This window comes from Mustelus asterias, chromosome 26 (genome assembly GCF_964213995.1).
Source record: "Mustelus asterias chromosome 26, sMusAst1.hap1.1, whole genome shotgun sequence".
Taxonomy (NCBI): domain Eukaryota; kingdom Metazoa; phylum Chordata; class Chondrichthyes; order Carcharhiniformes; family Triakidae; genus Mustelus; species Mustelus asterias.
Window position 1 is genome coordinate 27,200,006 of NC_135826.1, and position 12,468 is coordinate 27,212,473.

The 12,468-nt window shown below is 51.3% G+C and overlaps 1 protein-coding gene across 1 annotated transcript in view; it reads right to left on the reverse strand.

The window, feature by feature from the left end:
- LOC144479531 (alpha/beta hydrolase domain-containing protein 17B-like) overlaps window positions 1–7,868 on the reverse strand; it is a 65,149-nt gene extending 57,281 nt beyond the window's left edge. Inside the window, exon 1 of the mRNA XM_078198317.1 lies at window positions 7,413–7,868. Within this exon, the coding sequence (XP_078054443.1) occupies window positions 7,413–7,684 (272 nt within the window). The 5' untranslated portion in view covers window positions 7,685–7,868. The remainder of the gene's footprint in view (window positions 1–7,412) is intronic.
- Between the last annotated feature and the right edge of the window lie 4,600 nt (window positions 7,869–12,468).

Genomic DNA, 12,468 nt, shown 5'->3' on the forward strand with positions numbered 1-12,468 from the left:
ACACAGGAATTAGGGGCAGAAGTAGGCAAACTCAGCCATTCAAGCCTGCTCCGCCATTCAATCAGATCATGGCTGATCTCTCCCTGGTCTCAAATCCACCTTCCCACCGGTTCCCCAAATCCCTCTTTTTTTAAAATTAGAAACATGTCTATCTCTCTCTTGAAACCATTCAACAATTCATACTCTGGAAAAACCTCACTACAACTTTTCACTTTTATTCCTTACCTCCCTCCTTTAAGATACTCCACAAACCTTCCTTTTTGGCCAACATTTTGGTTTGTTGACCTAATATGCGGCTTATGTCAAATTCTCTTATTTTGCTTGGTGACTCTCCCATGAGGCACCGTGGGACATTTTGCTCCATTAAAAGCACAATATAAATACTTGTTGAAGAGCATTTGCTTAACAACACTAGCCATGCCAGCTCAATCAGTAAGGGTCGGCAACAACACCTCCCTCCACGATTATCTCAACACCAGTGCCCCACAAGGCTGTGACCTCAGCCCCCTAATATATTCCTTATACACCTATGACTGTGCAGCCAAATTCCCTCCAACTCGATTTTAAAGTTTGCTGATGACACCACTGTAGTGGGTTGGATCTCAAACAATGACAAGACGGAGTATAGGAAAGAGATAAAGAATCTGGTGAACTAGTGCAACAACAATACTCTCTTCCTTAATGTCAACAAAACAAAGGAGATAGTTATCGACTTCAGGAAGCGTAGTGGAGAACATGCCCCTGTCTACATCAATGGGGCCAAAGTAAAAATGGTCGAGAGCTTCAAGCTTTTAGGTGTCCAGATCACTAACAACCTGTCCTGGTCCACTCACGCCAACACTATAGTTAGGAAAGCCCACCTATGCCTCTACTTTCTCAAAAGAATAAGGAAATTTGGCATGTCAGCTACAACTCTCACCAACTTCTACAGATGCACCATAGAAAGCATTCTTTCTGGTCGTATCACAGCTTGGTATGGCCCCTGCTCTACCCAAGACCACAAGAAACTTCAAAAGGTCGTGAATGAAGTCCAGTCAATCATGCAAACCAGCCTCCCATCCATTGATCTGTCTACACTTCTCGCTGCCTCGGAAAAGCAGCCAGCATAATTAAGGACCCCATGCACCCTGGACATACTCTCTTTCCACCTTTTTCCGTCAGGAAAATGATACAAAAGTCTGAGGTCACGTACCAACCAACTCAAGAACAGCTTCTTCCCATCAGACTTTTGAATGGATTTATCTTGCACTAAGTTGATCTTTCTCTATAACCTAGCTATGACTGTAACACTACATTCTGCATGCCCTCCTTCCCTTCTCTATGAATGTTATGCTTTGTCCAAGTAGCAGGCAAGAAATACTTTTCACTGTATACTAATACATGTGACAATAATAAATCAAATCAAAGCGACAAGCCAACAGACACTGCTTCTTCGTCAATTCACCCAATTAAGCCAACTGCACTTACCAATTTAGCATCTCAATGGATGCTCTTTCTGCATTTAAAATGGCAGCAGTTACATTTTCTTTAATTAAGGACTCTGAGGGGACCAGTTTCTTAAAATAGATTTGTTTAGGCTTGATTCAATTACCATACAATAATTGCTTCATTGGAATGGCTGAATGATGGGAAGATTTCTTGATCAAGGGATGGTCGAGCTTCCCTTAGGAATTTACTGCTATAATATAATGGAAGTTACTTCAAACAAATCATGATGGCCCAAAGGGCAACAACTGCAGCTACTGACTTTCACCAACAAATTCAGTGCTTGAATAGTGGGTTCTAACAGGATTAAGTCAAAAGATCTATATGCCACACAAAGTGCAACGGCAACATATTCCTCAAGACAACCTCAGCAAGTAACACCACCAAACGCAATTGCAGAATGTTAGCCCCCATCACCACTGATCAATCTGAACATAAAAGTGCAATCCCATGTCAGTTCCAGCCTAAGATTACATAATGGCTTGATTTTATGAATATTTAATTGTGCTATTGAAAGTCGAAATGAACAAGTTTTAATGACCAATGTTCCTGAATTAACATTCATAGAATTCCTGCGGTGACTCCTGGAATTTTTAGTGAAAAACTAAGCCACCTTGACCAGGAGACAGATTTGATTGTTGGACTGACCTCAGCTAAAACAGTGAACAAGAAATCACAATTGGTCACAAATTCCGAAAGACTGGGGGGGAAATGGTTTCCATGCCTATGAATAACATCCATTTAAGCAAGGTACTCTTGCCCATGGAACCACAATGTATCAAGGAATAATACCTTCAGAGAAAAGATTAGAAAACATCTCGTGCCAAGTACTCGCCATGCAAATAATTTTAATCCTTCATAGAAACATAGAAAATAAAAGGAGTAGGCCATTTGGCCCTTCGAGCCTGTTCCGGCATTCATTTTAATCATGGCTGATTGTCAAATTCAATATCCTGATCCCCGAAGGGTTGTATCTAATTTCTTCTTGATGTCACATGTTTTGGCCCCAACTACTTTCTGTGGGAGTGAATTAATTCCACACATTCATCACCCTCTGGGTGAAGAAATTTCTCTTCACCTCAGTCCTAAGAGGTTACCCCTTATCATCAAACTATAACTCCAGTTCTGGATTACCCCACCATCGGGAACATACTTTCTGAATCTGTTAGAAAATTGTTTTTACAAGATCCCCTCACACTCTTCTAAACTCCAATGAATATAATCCTAAACAACTTAGACCTGCCATCCAGGAATCAGCCTGGTAAACCTTCACTGCACCTATAGAAAGAACATTCTTCCTCAGATAAGGACACCAAAACTGCAAATAATACTCCAGGTCACCAACAGCCTGTACAATGGCAGTAAAACATCCCTATCGCTATACTCAAATCCTCCCGCTATGAAGGCCAACATACCATTTGCCTTCTTTACTGCCTGCACACTTACTTTCAGTGACTGATGCACGAGGACACCAAGGTCTTACGAAGTGTCCACCTCTCTCAATTTACACCCATTCAAATAATAATCAGCCTTATTATTGCTACCGAAATGGATAACCTCGTTTGTCCATATTATATTGTATCCACCATGCATATGCCCATTCACTTAGCCTGTTCAAATTGTTAGAGTTTATTTATCAGTTACAATTAAGGCTCACAATGATGCAACGAAGTTGCTGCGAAATTCCCCGATTGCCCTGCGAAATTGCCACACTCCAGCACTTGTTCGGGTCAATGCACGACTGGGAGGAAACCCACGCAAACACAAGGAGAACATGCAGACTCCTCACAGACAGTGACCCAAGCCAGGAAATGAACCCAGGTTCCTGGCACTGAGGCAGCAGTGCTAACCACTGTGCCACTGAAATCACGCTAAAGTATCTCAGCTGCCTACCAAATTTTGTATCATCTGCAAATTTGGGGGGGGGGGGGGGGGGGGGGGGGGGGGGGGGGGAGTGGAACGGGAGAATAGGACACATGGCGAGGGTGCCCAGGGGGGTGGGCCGCACAACATGGCAAGGGGTGCTGCGATGTGTGTGTGTGTGTGTGTGTGTGTGACACGCGGCAAGGGGTGCCGCAGGGAGACTATTGAGGAGGGGGGGGGCCACAAGGTGTTGAAGAGGGGGGTGGCGAGGGGTGTTGAGGACGGGGGGACGTGGAGAGGGGTGCCGCGGGGAGGGTATTGAGGGGGTGGTTAGGGGTGTTGAGGAGGGGGGAAAACACGGCAAGGGGTGCAGCCGGGAGGGGGGCTGGTGGTGCCGCGGGGAGGGTATTGAGGAGGGGGAGATGGCGACGGGTATTGAGGAGGGGGAGATGGCGACGGGTATTGAGGAGGGGGAGATGGCGACGGGTATTGAGGAGGGGGAGATGGCGACGGGTATTGAGGAGGGGGAGATGGCGACGGGTATTGAGGAGGGGGAGATGGCGACGGGTATTGAGGAGGGGGAGATGGCGACGGGTATTGAGGAGGGGGAGATGGCGACGGGTATTGAGGAGGGGGAGATGGCGACGGGTATTGAGGAGGGGGAGATGGCGACGGGTATTGAGGAGGGGGAGATGGCGACGGGTATTGAGGAGGGGGAGATGGCGACGGGTATTGAGGAGGGGGAGATGGCGACGGGTATTGAGGAGGGGGAGATGGCGACGGGTATTGAGGAGGGGGAGATGGCGGCGGGTATTGAGGAGGGGGAGATGGCGACGGGTATTGAGGAGGGGGAGATGGCGACGGGTATTGAGGAGGGGGAGATGGCGACGGGTATTGAGGAGGGGGAGATGGCGACGGGTATTGAGGAGGGGAGATGGCGACGGGTATTGAGGAGGGGGAGATGGCGACGGGTATTGAGGAGGGGGAGATGGCGACGGGTATTGAGGAGGGGGAGATGGCGACGGGTATTGAGGAGGGGGAGATGGCGACGGGTATTGAGGAGGGGGAGATGGCGACGGGTATTGAGGAGGGGGAGATGGCGACGGGTATTGAGGAGGGGGAGATGGCGACGGGTATTGAGGAGGGGGAGATGGCGACGGGTATTGAGGAGGGGGAGATGGCGACGGGTGTTGAGGAGGGGGAGATGGCGACGGGTGTTGAGGAGGGGGAGATGGCGACGGGTGTTGAGGAGGGGGAGATGGCGACGGGTGTTGAGGAGGGGGGGATGGCGACGGGTGTTGAGGAGGGGGACGGCGACGGGTGTTGAGGAGGGGGACGGCGACGGGTGTTGAGGAGGGGGACGGCGACGGGTGTTGAGGAGGGGGACGGCGACGGGTGTTGAGGAGGGGGACGGCGACGGGTGTTGAGGAGGGGGACGGCGGGGGTATTGAGGAGGGGGACGGCGGGGGTATTGAGGAGGGGGACGGCGGGGGTATTGAGGAGGGGGACGGCGGGGTATTGAGGAGGGGGACGGCGGGGGTATTGAGGAGGGGGACGGCGGGGGTATTGAGGAGGGGGACGGCGGGGGTATTGAGGAGGGGGACGGCGGGGGTATTGAGGAGGGGGACGGCGGGGGTATTGAGGAGGGGGACGGCGGGGGTATTGAGGAGGGGGACGGCGGGGGTATTGAGGAGGGGGACGGCGGGGGTATTGAGGAGGGGGACGGCGGGGGTATTGAGGAGGGGGACGGCGGGGGTATTGAGGAGGGGGACGGCGGGGGTATTGAGGAGGGGGACGGCGGGGGTATTGAGGAGGGGGACGGCGGGGGTATTGAGGAGGGGGACGGCGGGGGTATTGAGGAGGGGGACGGCGGGGGTATTGAGGAGGGGGACGGCGGGGGTATTGAGGAGGGGGACGGCGGGGGTATTGAGGAGGGGGACGGCGGGGGTATTGAGGAGGGGGACGGCGGGGGTATTGAGGAGGGGGACGGCTGGGGGTATTGAGGAGGGGGACGGCGGGGGTATTGAGGAGGGGGACGGCGGGGGTATTGAGGAGGGGGACGGCGGGGTATTGAGGAGGGGGACGGCGGGGGTATTGAGGAGGGGGACGGCGGGGGTATTGAGGAGGGGGACGGCGGGGGTATTGAGGAGGGGGACGGCGGGGGTATTGAGGAGGGGGACGGCGGGGGTATTGAGGAGGGGGACGGCGGGGGTATTGAGGAGGGGGACGGCGGGGGTATTGAGGAGGGGGACGGCGGGGGTATTGAGGAGGGGGACGGCGGGGGTATTGAGGAGGGGGACGGCGGGGGTATTGAGGAGGGGGACGGCGGGGGTATTGAGGAGGGGGACGGCGGGGGTATTGAGGAGGGGGACGGCGGGGGTATTGAGGAGGGGGACGGCGGGGGTATTGAGGAGGGGGACGGCGGGGTATTGAGGAGGGGGACGGCGGGGGTATTGAGGAGGGGGACGGCGGGGGTATTGAGGAGGGGGACGGCGGGGGTATTGAGGAGGGGGACGGCGGGGGTATTGAGGAGGGGGACGGCGGGGGTATTGAGGAGGGGGACGGCGGGGGTATTGAGGAGGGGGACGGCGGGGGTATTGAGGAGGGGGACGGCGGGGGTATTGAGGAGGGGGACGGCGGGGGTATTGAGGAGGGGGACGGCGGGGGTATTGAGGAGGGGGACGGCGGGGGTATTGAGGAGGGGGACGGCGGGGGTATTGAGGAGGGGGACGGCGGGGGTATTGAGGAGGGGGACGGCGGGGGTATTGAGGAGGGGGACGGCGGGGGTATTGAGGAGGGGGACGGCGGGGGTATTGAGGAGGGGGACGGCGGGGGTATTGAGGAGGGGGACGGCGGGGGTATTGAGGAGGGGGACGGCGGGGGTATTGAGGAGGGGGACGGCGGGGGTATTGAGGAGGGGGACGGCGGGGGTATTGAGGAGGGGGACGGCGGGGGTATTGAGGAGGGGGACGGCGGGGGTATTGAGGAGGGGGACGGCGGGGGTATTGAGGAGGGGGACGGCGGGGGTATTGAGGAGGGGGACGGCGGGGGTATTGAGGAAGGGGACGGCGGGGGTATTGAGGAGGGGGACGGCGGGGGTATTGAGGAGGGGGACGGCGGGGGTATTGAGGAAGGGGACGGTGGGGGTATTGAGGGGGACGGTGGGGGTATTGAGGAGGGGGACGGTGGGGGTATTGAGGAGGGGGACGGTGGGGGTATTGAGGAGGGGGATAGTGGGGGTATCGAGGAGGGGGACGGTGGGGGTATTGAGGAGGGGGACGGTGGGGGTATTGAGGAGGGGATGGTGAGGGTATTGAGGGGGATAGTGAGGGTATTGAGGAGGGGGATAGTGGGGGTATTGAGGAGGGGGATAGTGGGGGTATTGAGGAGGGGGATAGCGGGGGTATTGAGGAGGGGGATAGCGGGGGTATTGAGGAGGGGGATAGCGGGGGTATTGAGGAGGGGGATAGCGGGGGTATTGAGGAGGGGGATAGCGGGGGTATTGAGGAGGGGGATAGCGGGGGTATTGAGGAGGGGGATAGCGGGGGTATTGAGGAGGGGGATAGCGGGGGTATTGAGGAGGGGGATAGCGGGGGTATTGAGGAGGGGGATAGCGGGGGTATTGAGGAGGGGGATAGCGGGGGTATTGAGGAGGGGGATAGTGGGGTATTGAGGAGGGGGATAGTGAGGGTATTGAGGAGGGGGATAGTGGGGGTATTGAGGAGGGGGATAGTGGGGGTATTGAGGAGGGGGATAGTGGGGGTATTGAGGAGGGGGATAGTGGGGGTATTGAGGGGGATAGTGGGGGTATTGAGGAGGGGATAGTGAGGGTATTGAGGAGGGGGATAGTGAGGGTATTGAGGAGGGGGATAGTGGGGGTATTGAGGAGGGGGATAGTGAGGGTATTGAGGAGGGGGATAGTGAGGGTATTGAGGAGGGGGATAGTGGGGGTATTGAGGAGGGGGATAGTGGGGGTATTGAGGGGGATAGTGGGGGTATTGAGGAGGGGGATAGTGAGTGTATTGAGGAGGGGGACAGAGAGGCGGCGGGGGTCGGCCGGTTACCTGGCACTGGGCGAGCAGCGGATGAACATGCAGGCGATCCTGTTGCCGCGGCTGGTGCGGATGAGGAAGATGTCGGTGCAGTCCAGCTCCCGCTGGCCGTACTGCCACTCGGCGCGCTCGGTGAAGCGCAGGCTCCAGCGGCTGCCCGATTCGTCGGCCACCGCGGCGTACGTGGCCTCGGGCGGCAGGAAGGCCAGCTTGGCGGCGATGCGGCTGGGGCAGGGCGGGCAGCAGAAGAGGCAGCAGAGCTCGCTGAGCGACAGGCCGTTCATGCTGAGAGCCGGGCCGCCTGGATGGGCCGGTGCCGGGGCGACACGGAGCCGCGGTGAGGGAGTGGGGGGACAGAGGGTGTCTGCTTGGCGATGGCTCCTCCGTCAGCTCACATCCTGCTCCTCCATTGCTGGCGACGACCAAAAGCGGAGCGCCCCTTACCGGATGTGACGTAGCCCGCACGGCGGCGGCGGTGGAAGTGACAGACGCTTCCGGTGGCGGACGTGACGCAATCCACAGCCAGGTTCTGCAGCCTCAGCTGAAAGTATCTGGGTCAAAGGTTAACCACCTGCCCTTTCACCTTGGATATTAATTTAATTTGATATTTGATATTTGATTTATTTCTTTTGATTTGATGTTTGATTTGATATTTGCTTTGAGATGATATTTGATTTCATTTTTGATTTGATTTGATATTTGATTTCATTTTTGATTTGATTTGATATTTGATTTCATTTTGATTTGATTTGATATTTGATTTCAGTTTTGATTTGATATTTGATTTGATATTTGATTTATTTCACTTGATGTTTGATTTGATATTTGATTTCATTTTTGATTTGATTTGATATTTGATTTCAGTTTTGATTTGATTTGATATTTGATTTGATATATTTCATTTGATGATTGATTTGATATTTGATTTCATTTTTGATTTGATTTCAGTTTTGATTTGATTTGCTTTATTATTGTCACTTGTATTGGGATACAGTGAAACGCGCTATGCACGTCTGCTGTTCACCTGCCTGCCCACACATCCTCCACAGAGACTGGGGTGTATTATTGATCTCCCTTAATCACACTTTGATTTCATGTTTGAAGTTTCTTTTCTGCTTTGTCTTTTCTTTCAGCTTTTTCCCTTCTTTCTGAGGGCTGCCCTTCTTGTCTTGTCCCCGAGTTTGTTCAATTTAGTTCATTTAATTTGCCCAAAAGAAACGTCTGCCCACAAATAAGTTTTAAGTTTATTTAAACCCCTGGTGGCAGCAGTGCTAACCACTGTTGCCAACGGGCAATGCTTCACAGCGCCAGGGACCCAGGTTCAATTCCAGCCTCCGGTCACTGTCTGTGTGGAGTTTGCACGTTCTCCCCGTGTCTGCGTGGGTTTCCTCCAGGTGCTCTGGTTTCCTCCCACAGTCCAAAGATGTGCAGATTAGGTTGATTGGCCATGCTAAATTGACCCTAGTGTCAGGGGATTAGCAGGGTAAATAATTTGGTTTGATTTGATTTATTATTGTCACATGTATTAACATACAGTGAAAAGTATTGTTTCTTGCGCGCTCTACAGACAAAACATACCATTTATAGAGAAGGAAAGGAGAGAGTGCAGAATGTAGTGTTACAGTCATAGCTAGGGTGTAGAGAAAGATCAACTTAATGCAAGGTAAGTCTATTCAAAAGTCTGACAGCAGCAGGGAAGAAGCTGTCCTTAAGTTGGTTGGTACGTGACCTCAGACTTTTGAATCTTTTTCCCGAAGGAAGAAGGTGGAAGAGAGAATGTCCAGGGTGCATGGGGTCCTTAATTATGCTGGCTGCTTTGCCGAGGCAGCGGGAAATGTAGACAGGTCAATGGATGGGAGGTTGGTTTGCGTGATGGACTGGCCTACATTCACGACCTTTTGTAGTTTCTTGCAGTCTTGGGCAGAGCAGGAGCCATAGCAAGCTGTGATACAACTAGAAAGAATGCTTTCTATGGTGCATCTGTGAAAGTTGCTGAGAGTCATAGCTGACATGCCGAATTTCCTTAGTCTTCTGAGAAAGTAGGGCTTTCTTAACTATAGCATTGGCATGGGGGAACCAGGACAGGTTGTTATGATCTGGATACCCAAAAACTTGAAGCTCTTGCCCCTTTCTACTTCGTCCCTATTGATGTAGGCAGGGGCATGTTCTCCTTTACGGTTCCTGAAGCCAATGACAATCTCCTTCATTTTGTTGACATTGAGGGAGAGGTTATTGTTGCCACACCAGTTCACCAGATTCTCTATCTCATTCCTGTACTCTGTGTCGTCATTGTTTGAGATCCGACCCATTATAGTGGCGTCATCAGCAAACTTGAAAATCGAATTGGAAGGGAATTTGGCCGCACAGTCATAGGTGTACAAGGAGTATAGTACGGGGCTGAGAACACAGCCTTGTGGGGCACCGATGTTGAGGATTATCGTGGAGGAGGTGTTGTTGCCTATCCTTACTGATTGTGGTCTGTGAGTTAGGAAGTTCAGGATCCAGTTGCAAAGGGAGGTGCCGAGGCCCAGGCCACGGAATTTGGAGATGAGTTTCATGGGAATAATAGCGTTGAAGGCTGAGCTGTAGTCAATAAATAGGAGTCTGACATAGGTGTCCTTGTTATGTGTTAGGTGTTCCAAGGTTGAGTGCAGGGCCAGGGAAATGGCGTCTGCTGTGGACCTGTTGCGGCAGTAGGCAAACTGTAGTGGATCCAGGTAGTCCGGTAGGCTGGAATTGATTTGTGCCATGACTAACCTTTTGAAGCACTTCATAATGATGGATGTCAGAGCCACCAGCCAATAGTCATTAAGGCACATTGCTTGGTTTTTCTTATATGTGGGGTTACGGGAATAGGGCCTGGGTAGAATTGTGGTCGGTACAGACTTGATGGGCTGAATGACCTTCTTCTGCACTGTAGGGATCCTATGATCTATTAGTATCACAAGTAGGCTTACATCAACGCTGCAATGAAGTTACTATGAAAATCCCCTAGTCACCACACTCTGGCCCCTGTTTGGGTACACTGAGGGAATTTAGCATGGCCAATGCACCTAACCAGCGCATCTTTCAGACTGTGGGAGGAAAACTGGAGCACCCGGAGGAAACCCATGCAGACACGGGGAGAATGTGCAGATTCCGCACAGACAGTGACCCAAGCCGGGAATCGAACCTGGGTCTTTGGCGCTGTGAGGCAGCATTGATAACCACTGTGCCACCATGCAGCCCTGTCCACCTCTCGAGCTTCTCGGCCTTTTAGCTCAGATCAAGCCCAAGGTTGGGTGCAATGCCTTATCTTGTCAACTTGGATCTTGTGGGGACCATGAATTGGATTCAATTTGAATTTTGTTTTTGGAGTAAGCAAGGAGATGAATTCAGGCTTGCTGTGTCCACTCTGAGAACCAGCTTTGTAACTTTAAGAACGGAGTAAAAATTAAAAAATGAATTCCTGCTTTTGAGCACTGTTCCCCTGCTGAATTGCTACTTTGTTGTTGCTATTTGGGGCTTAGGCCTCTTCTACAGCAAAGAGCAAAGGAATAGGTGTACACACTATATGGATACCTGTGTATCCACACTGTGTGGATCCACACTTAACCAACAAGTCAGAGTTTATTGAGATAGGTGTTGCTTCATCACAGTCTAAGATGGAAGAGAGAGAGAACCCTGTGACTGCCTCTGGTGGTGCCAAAGCATGTTAATGCGACTAATCACACAGAGATGCATTACTTTACAATACATAACATCTGCCTTTCATTTGTTCTAGTTCCAAGGGTTGGCCGCACCAAGAACAACTTTTCTCCTCTGATTTCCATTCTCCACTGCCCTCACTGCCTGTCCAGTAGAGAGGCCACGCAGTCCACATCCTGCTATTATCCATCCGTGCCATCTTGGGTTTTCCAGACACTCCCCTCTTGTTCATGTGGCATGTCCAAAATATTCAAGCTTCTTGGATGACACTGCGTCAAACAAGTTCCTCTTAACACCAGCTTTCCTGTACATCCACTAGTTTGTCTGCTTGGCCGTCCATGACAAAGAAAATATCCGAATCCTTTCATTTCAGATGTGCTTATTCGAGCCTTGTCATTCTTCTTTTCAGTCATTAAATGTTGCTTCTTTCCTCTTCCCTTTTGTTCTGTCCCTCCCCCTGCTTCTGTCCTTCCCTAAAAAGATTTGTATTTATATAATATGAAGAGAAAATGCTGGAAAAACTGAGCAGGTCTGGTAGCTCCTATGGAGAGAGAAGTAAAGTTACCATTTCAAGTCTGCATGACTTCTTCAGAACATTTATATACTGCCTTTCACAACCACAGAATGTTCCAAAGCACTTTACAGCCATTGAAGTACTTTTCAAAGCGCAGTCGCTGTTGTAATGTCAGAGACACAGCGGCCAATTTGCACATAGCAAACTTGCACAAACAACAATGTGATAATGACCAGATAATCTGTTTTTGTCATGGTGAAGATGCACCAGAGAAAGCAGTACCATAGGGGGCAGCATGGTAGCACAATGGTTAGCACTGCTACCTCACAGCTCCAGGGACCCAGGTTCAATTCCCAGCTTGGGTCACTGCGCGGAGTCTGCATGTTGTCTGCATGGGTTTCCATCAGGTGCTCTGGCTTCCTCCCACAGTCTGAAAGATGCGCTGGTTAGGTGCATTGACCTGAACAGATGCCGGAGTGTGGTGACTAGGGGAATTTCACAATAATTTCATTGCAGTGGTTTTTGTAAGCCTTACTTGTGACTAATAAATAAACTTTAAAAAAAACTTTACTTTTGATTGAGGGATAAATATTCTCCAGGATACCAGGAGGAAGTCCCCTCCTCTTCTTCGAAATACGCCCAGCTGAGAGGGCATGTTTAAGTGTTTAATGTCTAATCCAAAAGAGGGCACCTCTGACAATGAAACACCACATTAGTACTGATTTGATTTCATTTGATTTATTATTGTCACGTGTATTAGTGAAAAGTATTGATTCTAGCGTGCTACACAGACAAAACATACTGTACATAGAGAAGGAAAGGAAAGAGTGCAGAATGTAGTGTTGCAGTCATAGCTAGGGTGTAGAG